The following is a 13,594-nucleotide window of genomic DNA, read 5'->3' as shown; positions in this document are numbered from 1 at the left end:
GTCAATGTTATTTTGTCCAGGTGTTGGTGGTGTGTGGTTGTGGGGAGGCCCCTCTAAGGGTCTCTCAACCACTCTCACAGCCAGAGGGCCATGGCGCTGTGACCTCATATGGCTGCAGTGGACAATACAACACTTTGTATGCTCTCCTTTCTTTCGGTAGACATTTTGGCAAACTTGCCTCTGCCACTTCTGCCCTATATCTGCAGTCACACCATGTTTGACTTCGGTATTTACTAGTTCCTGTAAAACATAAGGCTACATATGTTTCACCAAAGTGTTAGTTTTAGCAGACAATGCACATTACTTTTGACCTTGCCATAATTAAAATACAGTATGGATATGGTACAATTGGATATATTGATAATCAGTTAACTTACCTCACTCACAACGATGTGACATAAATTGGTTGCTTGCAAAATTTCATGACAGAATATATACTGCACGTGCACTTCTAATTGAACTTCTGGAACTTAATCAACAGAATCTCACAAACAACCCTTGTATCAGAGTTATAGAGCAGGTGAGTGGGAGTGGGAGGGGAACGGCAGCAGCAGTAGGAGCTGTGGAGGTGAAACATGAGCATGTGGAGCAATTACAGCAGCAGGCTGGAGCTCTTAGTTTGTATGTGGGATAGAAGGGCTGCCGGCTCAGGCTGCCTCCCCTTCCCTATCCCTTTGCCAAGCTGTCTACCGCCCAAGCCACTTCCCCCACCACTCTGCTTTCCTAAGAAACTAAGAGGTCCTGCACAGGCAGCCGTGGTCCCTTCTCCAGCTCCATGCACACTGTAGAGTAGACCCTTGTATAAAAAACGATCACCCCGTTTCTAACTATGATCTATTAACTCAGCCTGGGAGGAGGAGGCCGGGAGGGAGAGCTAATAGGGAGCATGCTGCATGCATCAGTGGTGCTGGGAGGGTGTCAGGGCAGGGGTTGTTGATATTGTTTGACTGAGGGAACCTCTGGAAGGCATAAATAGCTGAGGGAAGCATTCAGGTCTAGCAGTCCCTTCTCACGACAGCCCAGGCACAGGTGATGTCCTCTGCAGCTCTCCTCTCCTCTACACTTCACTCCTCAACTTCAATGGAAAACTCATCTGTATCTGCAAACTCAGTAAGTACTCCTCTCTCTCTCTTCTTAATCACTGCCTTACTGAATGTCAAATTGATGTTTGTGTAGTGAGGATCTGAGAAGCATGCATCTACAGTTGAAGTCGGAAGTTTACATACACTTAGGTTGGAGTCATTAAAACTAATTTTTCAACCACTCCACAAATTTCTTGTTAGCAAGCTATAGTTTTGGCAAGACATCTACTTTGTGCATGACACAAGTAATTTTACCAACAATTGTTTACAGACAGATTATTTCACTTATTCACTGTATCACAATTCCAGTGGGTCAGAAGTTTACATACACTAAGTTGACTGTGCCTTTAAGGACAACAAAGTCAAGGTATTGGAGTGGCCATCACAAAGCCCTGGCAGAACTGAAAAAGTGTGTGCGAGCAAGGAGGCCTACAAACCTGACTCAGTTACACCAGCTTTGTCAGGAGGAATGGGCAAAAATTCACCAAACGTATTGTGGGAAGCTTGTGGAAGGCTACCCAAAATCGTTTGACTCAAGTTAAGCAATTTAAAGGCAATGCTACCAAATACTAATTAAGTGTATGTAAACATCTGACCCACTGGGAATGTGATGAAAGAAATATAAGATGAAATAAATTATTCTCTCTACTATCATTCTGACATTTCACTTTCTTAAAATAAAGTGGTGATCCTAACTGACCTAAGACAGGGAATTTCTATTAGGATTAAATGTCAAGAATTGTGAAAAACTGAGTTTAAATGTATTTGGCTAAGGTGTATATAAACTTCTGACTTCAACTTTATATAATATACCTTTCTCAATGTCTATCTTAATGCAGTGAACAAGTGTTCTATGATGTCCCTAATCGCATTAGCTTATTTATATTAATGAATGCAAAAACATGTGAATTAGTCGGACCTACTTCCCATTTAACTCTGTCTGTCATTGTTGCACTGGGTTTAGGCTACATGTGAGTTTCAGTCTGGTGCTGTGGAAAAGTTGAGGCAAAAATGATTTCCTCCTTAATCATATGGCCCACTTACTTTAAACCAACACAGAGAGAGTGTGGTTGGTTGCCCATTCAAGTGGTGCAGATCAGAACCTGAAAGACAAACATGAGGAAAGAAGGTAATATATTGCAATGTGTGATTCCTCCATTCCAGGGGTGACCCACAGTTCAGACTATCATATTTGGCAGCGAAATGAGTTTGCCAGCAACGGGGTAAGGGAGTTCTCTGAGAAGGACGAGGCCTGGACTCTGATGAAGGAGGTGGGGGCGGCTGGGGAAAACATCCAGAGTGTCTACGGCTGTTCTCCACTCCAGCTGTGGTCGGGGGAACGGGCCAGATGACCTCAGAGTTCGATGTCTTCGCAAGGCACTCTTTCGTAAGTTTCTCAACCTTCACACAGCTTTCAATATCTACAGTCAGGTCCATAGATATTTGGACATTGACCAAGTTATTATTATTTTATCTGTCTACCACAGCATATTGGAGTTGAAATTAAATAACAAATATGAGCTGAAAGTGCAGACTTTCAGCTTTAATTTGAGGGTATTTACATCCAGATTGAACGGTGAAGGAATTACATCACTTTTTATGTGTGGTCCCCACCCTTTTTAAGGGACCAAAAGTAATGGGACAATTGGCTGCTCAGCTGTTCCATGGCCAGGTGTGTTATTCCCTCATTAGTTAATTTACAAGTAAGCAGATAAAAGGTCTAGAGTTGATTTCAAGTGTGGCATTTTCAATCTGTTGCTGTTAACCCTCAATATGAAGTCCAAAGAACTGTCCCTGCCAGTGAAGCAAGCCGTCATTAGGCTGAAAAATCAAAACAAACCCATCAGAGATAGAGCAAAAACATTAGGTGTGGCCAAATCAACTATTTGGTACATTCTTAAAACAAAAAAAACACACTGGTGAGCTCAGGAACACCAAAAGGCCCGAAAGACCACGGAAAACAACTGTGGTGGACGACAGAAGAATTCTTTCCCTGGTGAAGAAAACCCCTTCACAACAGTTGGCCAGATCAATAATACACTCCAAGAGGTAGGCATATATGTGTCAGTCAATAGTCAAGAGAAGACTTCACCAGAGTAAATACAGAGGGTTTACCACAAGATGTAAACCATTGGTAAGCCTCAAAAACAGGAAGACCAGATTACAGTTTGTCAAAAAACATCTAAAAAAGGCTGTACAGTTCTGGAACAACGTCCTATGGACAGATGAGACAAAGATCAACTTGTACCAGAATGATGGGAAGAGAAGGGAAGGAACTGCTCATGATCCGAAGCATACAACCTCATCTGTGAAGCATGTTGGAGGTAGTGTTATGGCGAATGCATGTATGGCTGCCAATGGAACTGGTTTCTTTTTATTTATTGATGATGTGACTGCTGACAAAAGTAGCAGGATTAATTCTAAAGTGTTTAGGGATATATTATCTGCTCAGATTCAACCAAATGCTTCAAAACTCATTGGATGGCGCTTCACAGTGCAGATGGACAATGCCTTAAAGCATTCTGCAAAACTAACCCAACACTTTTTCAAGGCAAAGAAGTGGAATGAATGTTCTGCAATGGACAAAGTCAATCACCTGACTTGAATCCAATTGAGCATGCATTTCACTTGCTGAAGGCAAAAAGCCCCAAGAAGCAGGAACTGAAGACAACTCACAATTTAATTTATGATTATGTTAATTTGTCCAATTACTTTTGAGACCCAAAAATTGGGGGCTTATGTATAAAAATGGTTGTAATTCCTACACGGTTCATACAAAAATGTTCACCAAACCCTTAAATTAAAGATGACAGTCAACACTTAAAGCACATCTTGACTGTTTCCTTTCAAATACAATGTGGTGGAGTACAGAGCCAACATAATGCAAATTGTATCACTGTCCAAATACTTATGGACCTGACTGTGTCTAAAATACTGACTGTGTCTAAAATAAATCTCATAATATCTATCTAATATACCTTTCTCAATGTCTATCTATCTAATATAATTTCTCAATGTGCACCTGTTTACTTGGAAGAACCTTTCTCAAGGTTTGTCTTTTCTAGACTATGCCAGAAATTAAGTATACTGTCATAGAGAGATTACTCTTACATCTTTTATATAGAGAGATGTTAAGCCTACACAACATATTCAAAATGTTGTGCCAACTTCTAATTTAAAAGGTTTTTAAGAGTGTCCCAGTAGTTATACCTAAGATTCATGTTTGCGGTTTATTTGCAAACTCTCATCTATATGTCCCAAAGCTAACAACCATAAAAAACAGCATTCAGAGTCTGCATTTGGGACCAGTTAAAGTTTCTTATTATTGCCCTCCAGGTATCCTATAAAAGATGCATAACTATGTCAGCAAAGAAAACTCTTTAGTTGAGGAAAGCTCTGGAAAGACATGAGAGCAAGGATTAATGCGGTGCAGATCGAGATTGCCGATCCTTCAACTTTCAAATTTGAGTTTTCTATTAGGTGGACTACTAGAAACGTCCACATAACCCATACTACTCCTTTCTCTCTCCCCAGCTGTCCTTCGTAGTGCAGATAGTTCCCAGCTCAGACTGGTTCCTGGGAGTAGACAGCTTTAACCTTTGTGAAGGAGACCATTGGAAGGAGAGCATTACACTGGAGCTGTACCCCTACGATGCAGGCACTCACCTTTTCCTCTCCCAACTTTGAGACCATTCCTCAGGACAAAGTCACACAGGTAAATCTAAAAGAGCCCATGGTTCATCATCATGTTGGTACTGTATGATAGTGATACTATCAGCTTCGGTAATCAATACCAGAAGTGATTTTGACAACTCAACTTGATTTTGTCCTTTCCAGATAACGTCATCTTCTCCAAACCATCCTGCCAACTCCTTCTATTACCCGTCTGAAGAATCTGCCCCCCATGGGCAAGGTCACCCTGACAAAGATCAACAGCAACCAGATCTTCAGCATACTCATGGAGCCCATCCTGTTCAACTAGACTGGCAATGAGATTAAGGACTCTCTCATAAGTAATCAAGACACATGTAAGAAACAAATATCTATTGGATCTTTTCCATTCCTACCCCTCTGATCGAAAAAAAAACCATAATAAATATTATGATCCAAGATTTCTAAAATTTAGCACTGTTAAAATGAAAGGAGAGAGCAAAGAATTGGTGTTGGCCATCTGGCAAAACATAAAGAGGAAATCTGTAGTAAATCAGATCCATTGTGCAACAGCATTGAGATGGAGTCAGCAAGTGCTGGTCCTCTGAACCCATGGCAACCAGGCAACAAACAGGAGGCCAAAGGCATTGGAAGTTTCCTGCCACTCAGCACGTTCGGAGTGTTAGTAATGGAACCAAAATAAGATGTCAACTCGAGCCTTGCTTTTATTTCCATGTTCCATCCTTCTGCTTTTCTAATTATCCAAAAAGCCTCATTCTGTGATAGATAAACATTTTACAAGGTCATAACTTTGTAGATGGGGGCTTGGCAAATCACATGATTTAAAAAACATACAAAGTCAAGTTATTCTAATTGAATTATTCAATAAAGGTCCATCCAGACTTAAACTGCAGTATAGCCACGTTAGCCAGGAATGTACAGCTACATAAGAGCTTTCGATACACAAAAGCATACCCTGAGTATACCAAACAGGAGTTCCTAATGTATACCAAACATGTCATGTTTTCGCCAGTATTACAGCTATATTTTACATAGCAGTTGGAAATATTATAGAAATATTTGATCTGTTTTTCAGAAAATGTGCTTAAAGTTTAGTACCAGCCAATAAATCAAGTCTTCCCCTTTTATATAAAATGGTGTTGGGTGGCTGAGCTGAATCAGTCCTTTTAACCTATGCCTGAGGGCATATCCGTGTGAGCATACTATAACTCTTAACAGACCACACACACACACACACACACACACACACACACACACACACACACACACACACACACACACACACACACACACACACACACACACACACACACACACACACACACACACACACACACACACACACAGAGGGGCCCTAGAGCTTGGCTGGAAGAAGGCTCACTGAATTCATATCACCCCTTACTGCTTGCTGCATGCTCAAGTGTTCCAGGTCTCTTGTATATGGGCTCTTGCAATTCAAGTGTTTGCTAAAATAATGTCTTCATGGATATTGCTAACAGAGTCCCTGGTGTCCTTCCCACTAGATTCCACATCTCTGGACTGTGAGGTGTCTGTATGGTCACCCTACAGACACTTTGCAAAGGCAAATGCGGAGACTCAGGTGTGCGCAACAGAACACGCTACATCCACCTACAACCAGCTAACAATGGGGTAGTCTGCCTCCCACTGGAAAACGAGAAGAAATCCATCTCTAACAACTGCTTATGTCTGGCCGGCAGGAGTAAGAAACAGAAAAGAAGAGGCCATACAAGACGACGAAAGATACGTCCGTCATCTCCACTGGAGAAGCCCAAGCTGTAAAGATGGACCCTTTTCTCTCTGGGCCTCCTAGTGTATTCACTGGGAACAGCGGAGGGTGGTGAAGGGAGGAATGCTCATAGTAATGGCTGGAATGGAATAGATGGAATGGTATCAAACACCTGGACACCATGTTTTTGATGCCGTTCCATTAACTCCATTCCAGGCATTACTATGAGCATGTCCTTCAATTTAAAGTGGCACCAGCCACCACTGACTGGGAAAGATTTATAAATGGGTCACAGACAGGCAATTATTGGGAAGCCAGAGGAATGAAGAGGTTGTCTTGAAACTTTCCCCATAGGCCTAGTTCCTCCTTGTGATTGATGTTCTCCTACATCATTGGGTTATCTGTGGTAGCTAGCCATTAGTCTGCAAATGGAGAATGAATCATAAGTTAAAGATGATAAGGCAGTCAAGCCTAAGAGTTGCCAAAACCTCAGAGAACATGGAAATCGTGGCGCTTCAATGGATCCATTACTTGCAATAGACCAGATTGGAGTTCAGAATTGCATTGTAAGATGCAGTTCAATTACAACTACTGTCCTAAACAATGTGCATTGAAGTGTTTACAAATAAAGCATTGTTTTCCTTGATAATCTCTACTACAGAGAATATATTTATTTACAGGATTTTGACCTGTACAGTATCAAGCAGTAGAAATACCATACTCGATCGTGCCATTGAGGTAATCAGAGAGAAATTGCTGAATTAATTTGTGTGTCTGTATGTAAGTCCAAAAAACTGTAAATACATGTAAGCCGATTGTAATTTTATTTTTGATTGATGTAAAGCTAAAATATAACATACAATTAACATAATAAATCATGCAACACAACATACACCACAGCATAAAATAGGGCTATGCAACACATTATACCACAGCATAAAATAGGGCTATGAAACACACTGATCTCAAAGGAGTGTCCCTTTCATCAAAAGCTTTGTTACTCATTGACGTCATTTGCTATATATGCCAAAGCTTTCATAAGTCATACCTGAGATACTGTATCAAGCCATGTCCCATGATAAGATAATGACAAAGTGTCAATTACAATGTAGCACAAGTGAGCTATTTCCTAGAAAACCCCTAAGCTACAGAAAACCAGAGAAATAAACTGACTCCAGAAATTCTAAGCAATAGCATAACCTACATCTTGGCCATTGGTGGCTTTCGCTTCATATTTATTCCTGGTTGTTTCTCAAATTGGTCTTAATTCAAACCAATGACAACTGATGGAAAATTACTTGGAAATGTAACAGGAAAAAGAGAAAGACAGATTCTTGGCTTTTGATGAATGACAGTCTTTGCGAGTAGGTTTCACGATGGTACAGTGAACATTAGTTAATAAGTGAACTATTTAATGTTTCTTTATCAATACATGTAGGCTTCTACTACTGGCCAGGCCTATCAGTTTCTCTGTTGGCCTTGGATACCCCCTCAAACTCACAGTTTGGATGGTCAGTCGCAGCAACAGCAGGTGTCAGTTTTCACACCAGAGTCACCTGCACACGAGCAACCATAAGGCTTATTATATTAATTTTAGTTTGTCACATCTTGTATGTCAAAATGAATGTGAGGGGCATTGGGCTGTGGATGCTGTGTTACCTAGTGCTGACGGCTGCTATGTACTTTGATCTGGGTGAGCAGGAGGAGAAATGCCTCATTGAGGAGATTCCAGGCGACATGCTGGTCACAGGTGAGTTCTATGGGCAGTTGGAAAAGAGGACATTGTTCTGCATGGCTGAATTTCACTGTGCTGTATCTTAGCCACCTATCAGAAAAACACAAAACAGTTCAATGGATTAGCAGAGATCATGATGAAGTCATCCAGGAGGCATTTGAAATTTGATATTCTAGTAGTATTTACATCTGGAAAGGGAGTTTCAATTTGCAAAATCCTCTACTGTTTATGTAATAATGGTTTAACCCCAAGCAATCTAAAGCACACTGAGTTGTAATAAAACACTTAGAATATTGCCTTATACTGTCTGTGTTGTGTTTTTCTCAGGTTATTTTCTTTTGGAGAATTGGGATGCAAAAAATAACCTTAACTCCCCTCATCTTGGCCTCACTATCACTGTGCGAGATCCAAACCATGATGTACGTAGGTTTACAGAGCAGTTTACTACCCAGCACACTCCCTAAACAAAAACATATGTTTGCTTGTCCTGATTACATAAAACCATTCCTTAAACAGAGAGAACATACTCTTCATCTTTTTATCCTCTTTGGTTCCAGATACTGATGAAAAAAAGATATGGCAGATTTGGAAAATTCACATTCACATCCCATGCTTCTGGCCCGCATTGGTTGTGCATGCAGTCCAACTCAACAAGGTTTTCAGTTTTCGCCGGTGAAAGGCTGGTTAGTTCATCCACACTTATACTTTGAATTCACTGAGTCTGCTGGACTGTGTTTGTATTTATTATGGATTCCATTAACTGATGCCAAGGCAGAATTAAGGCAGTTCATACCATTTTAAAAACATTACAATACATTCACAGATTTTAGAACACACTGTGTGCCCTCAGGCCCCTACTCCACCACATATCTACAGTTCTAAATCCATGTGTGTGTGTGTGTGTGTGTGTGTGTATAGTGCGTATGTTATCGTGTATGTATGCATGTGTCTGTGCCTATGTTTTTTTTGCTTCACAGTCCCAGCTGTTCCATAAGGTGTTTTTTTATCTGTTTTTGAAATCAAATTTTACTGCTTGCATCAGTTACTTGATGTGGAATAGAGTTCCATGTAGTCATAGCTCAATGTAGTACTGTGTGCCTCTCATAGTCTGTTCTGGACTTGGGGACTGTGAAGAGACCTCTTGTGGCATGTCTTGTAGGGTATGTATGGGTGTCCGAGCTGTGTGCCAGTAGTTCAAACAGACAGCTCGGAGCATTCAACATGTCAATACCTCTCATAAATACAAGGAATGATGAAGTGAATCTCTCCTCCACTTTGAGCCAGGAGAGATTGATATGCATATTATTAATATTAGCTCCCTGTGTACATCCAAGGGCCAGCCGTGCTGCCCCGTTCTGAGCCAATTGCAATTTTCCTAAGTCATTTTTGTGGCACCTGACCACATGACTGAACAGTAGTCAAGGTGCAACAAAACTAGGGCCTATAGGACCTGCCTTGTTGATCGTGTTGTTAACCTGTTAGGGCTAGGGGGCAGTATTTACACCGCCGGATAGAAAACGTACCCGATTTAATCTGGTTACCACTCCTACCCAGTAACTAGAATATGCATATACTTATTAGATATGGATAGAAAACACCCTAAAGTTTCTAAAACTGTTTGAATGGTGTCTGTGAGTATAACAGAACTCATATGGCAGGCAAAAACCTGAGAGATTCCTTTACAGGAAGTGGCCTGTCTGACCATTTATTGGCTTTCTTTGACATCTCTTTCCAAAACAAAGGATCTCTGTGGTAACGTGACACTTCCCACGGCTCCCATAGGCTCTCAGAGCCCGGGAAAAAACAGAATGTCGTCATTGCAGCCCCAGGCTGAAGCACATTATCGCCTTTGTCAAGTGGCCGATCAGTAGACAAAGGGCTTAGGCTCGTGCACTGGCCGCCCCGTCTTTCTTTTTTTCCCTCTATTTACCGAAACGCAGATTCCCGGTCGGAATATTATTGCTTTTTTACGAGATAAATTGCATAAAAAATTGATTTTAAACAGCGGTTGACATGCTTCGAAGTACGGTAATGGAATATTTAGAATTTTTTTGTCACGAAATGCGCCATGCTCGTAACCCTGATTTACCATTTCGGATAGTGTCTAGAACGCACGAACAAAACGCCGCTGTTTGGATATAACGATGGATTATTTGGGACCAAACCAACATTTGTTATTGAAGTAGAAGTCCTGGGAGTGCATTCTGACGAAGAACACCAAAGGTAATAACATTTTTGTTATAGTAAATCTGATTTTGGTGAAGGCTAAACTTGCTGGGTGTCTAAATAGCTAGCCCGTGATGGCTGGGCTATGTACTTAGAATATTGCAAAATGTGCTTTCACCAAAAAGCTATTTTAAAATCGGACATATCGAGTGCATAGAGGAGTTCTGTATCTATAATTCTTAAAATAATTGTTATGTTTTTTGTGAACGTTTATCGTGAGTAATTTAGTAAATTGTTGGTAAATTCACCGGAAGTTTGCGGGGGGTATGCTAGTTCTGAACGTCACATGCTAATGTAAAAAGCTGTTTTTTGATATAAATATGAACTTGATTGAACAAAACATGCATGTATTGTATAACATAATGTCCTAGGTGTGTCATCTGATGAAGATCATCAAAGGTTAGTGCTGCATTTAGCTGTCTTCTGGGTTTTTGTGACATTATATGCTAGCTTGAAAAATGGGTGTCTGATTATTTCTGGCTGGGTACTCTGCTGACATAATCTAATGTTTTGCTTTCGTTGTAAAGCCTTTTTGAAATCGGTCAGTGTGGTTAGATTAACGAGAGTCTTGTCTTTAAATAGCTGTAAAATAGTCAAATGTTTGAGAAATTGAAGTAATAGCATTTCTAAGGTATTTGAAAATCGCGCCACAGGATTCAACTGGCTGTTACGTAGGTGGGATGATTTGGTGCCACCTAGCCCAGAGAGGTTAAGAAGGCAGAGCAACACTTTATTATGGACAGACTTCTCACCATCTAGCTATTGTTGTATCAATATGCTTTGACCATGACAGTTTACAATCCAGGGTTACTCCAAGCAGTTTAGTCATCTCAACTTGCTCAATAGACACTCTGGCTTTACTCAAAGTCAGTGGCATATCGTTAGTAAAGATTGACAAAAGCAAGGGGCCTAAACAGCTACCCTGGGGAATTCCTAATTCTACCTGGATTATGTTTGAGAGGCTTCCATTAAAGAACACCTTCTGTGTTCTGTTAGACAAGTAACTCTTTATCAACCTTATAGCAGGGTGTGTAAAGCCATAATACATACGTTTTTCCAGCAGCAGACTATGATCGGTAATGTCAAAAGCTGCACTGAAGTCTAACAAGACTTAATTTTATCATCAATTTCTCTCAGCCAATCATCAGTCATTTGTGTAAGTTCTGTTGCTGCTCCATAACCATTACTGAACAATGTTCTGATATCTCCATCGCAGAGGATTCATTTTGATGTTCAGATGGGAGAGCACTCCATTGACCCCAGTGTTGAGATACACAAAGACACAGTCCAGACCATGGAGTACAGCCTGGAGCACCTGAGGGACCAGATCCTATACATCACCAGGCAGCAAGACTTCCAGAGGGTAAACCCTACAGTCTTGTCAACAATGCAAAGTATCACACACATAGGAAATAATCACAAACAAACACTTTATGAAAGAGTAATTTTCAAAAATTCTGAACAAAGCAGACTAGTATTTTGATCAGAACTACAGATGCATTGTTTGATGAAGACAACAAATATTGCATTGAGCTACTATGCCTACCCTATTCAACTAAGAATGGTCCAAAATGAACTATCCACCACTACTTTTTTAATTCACAGGAAAGAGAGGAGACTTTCCGTCAGATCAGTGAAGAAACCAATGGGAAAGTTTTGTGGTGGGCTGTTGTGCAGACTTCCGTTCTACTATCAGTTGGATTTTGGCAAATCAAAAGACTGAAAGACTTCTTGATTGCAAAGAAGTTGGTTTGATATGCTTGGCTTTAGGGCTGGATTTATATATTGCAGTACAATGCAAAGTGGCCACTAGAGTCAACAGCTATTCCAAAACTAGACTTACGTCAGTGCTGATGCATATATTTTACTGTACATTCTTCTTGAGACAATGTATGGATTAATAAAAATGTGCTTTGTTTAATCTTACACACCTATGCTATTTTGTATTATTATTACTTGACTGTAATTTCTATTAATTATAACACACATTCTTTTTTTATGGACGTAGATTTCTCTCAACATTTTGTAAATATATAAATTGTGAGTCACAAACAAAAGAGATGTTGTGCAAATACAGAATTAAACTTTCAAATACAAATCAGTCTCTAATTCCGCCCATAAAATTTCACAAACATACACTACCATTCAAAAGTTTGCGGTCACTTAGAAATGTTCTTGTTTTTGAAAATATATATATTTTTTGTACATTAAAATAACACCAAATTGATCAGAAATACAGTGTAGACATTGTTATGTTGTAAATGACGGCTGATTTTTTATGGAATATCTACTGGCAGCTTCATTAAATGGTAGCCGCAAAACATCAGTCTCAACGTCAACAGTGAAGAGGCGACTACGGGATGCTGGCCTTCTAGGCAATATTCCTCTGTCCAGTGTCTGTTATTTTGCCCATCTTAATCTTTTATTTTTATTGGCCAGTCTGAGATATGGCTTTTTCTTTGCAACTCTGCCTAGAAGGCCAGCATCCCGTAGTCGCCTCTTCACTGTTGACGTTGAGACTGATGTTTTGCGGCTAACATTTAATGAAGCTGCCAGTTGAGGACTTGTGAGGTGTCTGTTTCTCAAACTCGACACTCTAACGTACTTGTCCTCTTGCTCAGTTGTGTACCGGGGCCTCCCACTCCTCTTTCTATTTTGGTTAGAGACAGTTTGTGCTGTTCTGTGAAGGGAGTAGTAAACAGCGTTGTACGAGATCTTCAGTTTCTTGGCAATTTCTCACACGGAATAGCTTTCATTTCTCAGAACAAGAATAGACTGACGACTTTCAGAAGAAAGTTCTTTGTTTCTAGCCATTTTGAGCCTGTAATCGAACCCACAAATGCTGATGCTCCAGATACTCAACTAGTCTAAAGAAGGCCAATTTTATTGCATCTTTAATCAGAACAACAGTTTCCAGCTGTGCTAACATAATTGCAAAAGGGTTTTCTAATGATCAATTAGCCTTTTAAAATAATAACTTAGATTAGCAAACACAATGTGCTATTGGAACACAGGAGTGATGGTTGCTGATAATTGGCCTCTGTATGCCTATGTAGATTTTCCTTTGAAAATCAGCCATTTCCAGCTGCATTAGTCATTCACAACATGAACAATGTCTACAGTGTTTTTAAG

At 40.3% G+C, this 13,594-nt stretch overlaps 1 protein-coding gene and 1 pseudogene across 1 annotated transcript; both read left to right on the top strand.

The window, feature by feature from the left end:
• Positions 1-213: 213 nt before the first annotated feature.
• Positions 214-5,162, top strand: LOC115165333 (spondin-2-like; annotated as a pseudogene).
• Positions 5,163-7,828: 2,666 nt separating this feature from the next.
• On the top strand, positions 7,829-12,388 carry si:ch211-255i20.3 (transmembrane emp24 domain-containing protein 11). Its single transcript, XM_029734347.1, has 5 exons — positions 7,829-8,251; positions 8,564-8,655; positions 8,794-8,919; positions 11,679-11,825; positions 12,068-12,388. The coding sequence occupies exons 1-5, from the start codon at positions 8,122-8,124 to the stop codon at positions 12,215-12,217; spliced, it is 645 nt and encodes a 214-aa protein (XP_029590207.1). The 5' UTR covers positions 7,829-8,121; the 3' UTR covers positions 12,218-12,388.
• The last annotated feature ends 1,206 nt before the right edge of the window (positions 12,389-13,594 follow it).

The sequence above is a fragment of the Salmo trutta genome, chromosome 3 (assembly GCF_901001165.1).
Source record: "Salmo trutta chromosome 3, fSalTru1.1, whole genome shotgun sequence".
In the NCBI taxonomy this organism is placed as follows: Eukaryota; Metazoa; Chordata; class Actinopteri; order Salmoniformes; family Salmonidae; genus Salmo; species Salmo trutta.
The sequence above is the reverse complement of the archived record's forward strand: the minus strand, read 5'-3'. Positions and strand labels throughout refer to the sequence as shown.

Excerpts from the sequence above, each read along its gene's own strand:
- si:ch211-255i20.3 (XM_029734347.1), top strand. The coding sequence starts at position 8,122 with ATGAATGTGAGGGGCATTGGGCTGTGGATGCTGTGTTACCTAGTGCTG. Across the intron at positions 8,252-8,563 it reads AGGCGACATGCTGGTCACAG|GTTATTTTCTTTTGGAGAAT; the intron begins GTGAGTTCTATG and ends TGTTTTTCTCAG. Across the intron at positions 8,920-11,678 it reads TTTTCGCCGGTGAAAGGCTG|AGGATTCATTTTGATGTTCA; the intron begins GTTAGTTCATCC and ends TCTCCATCGCAG.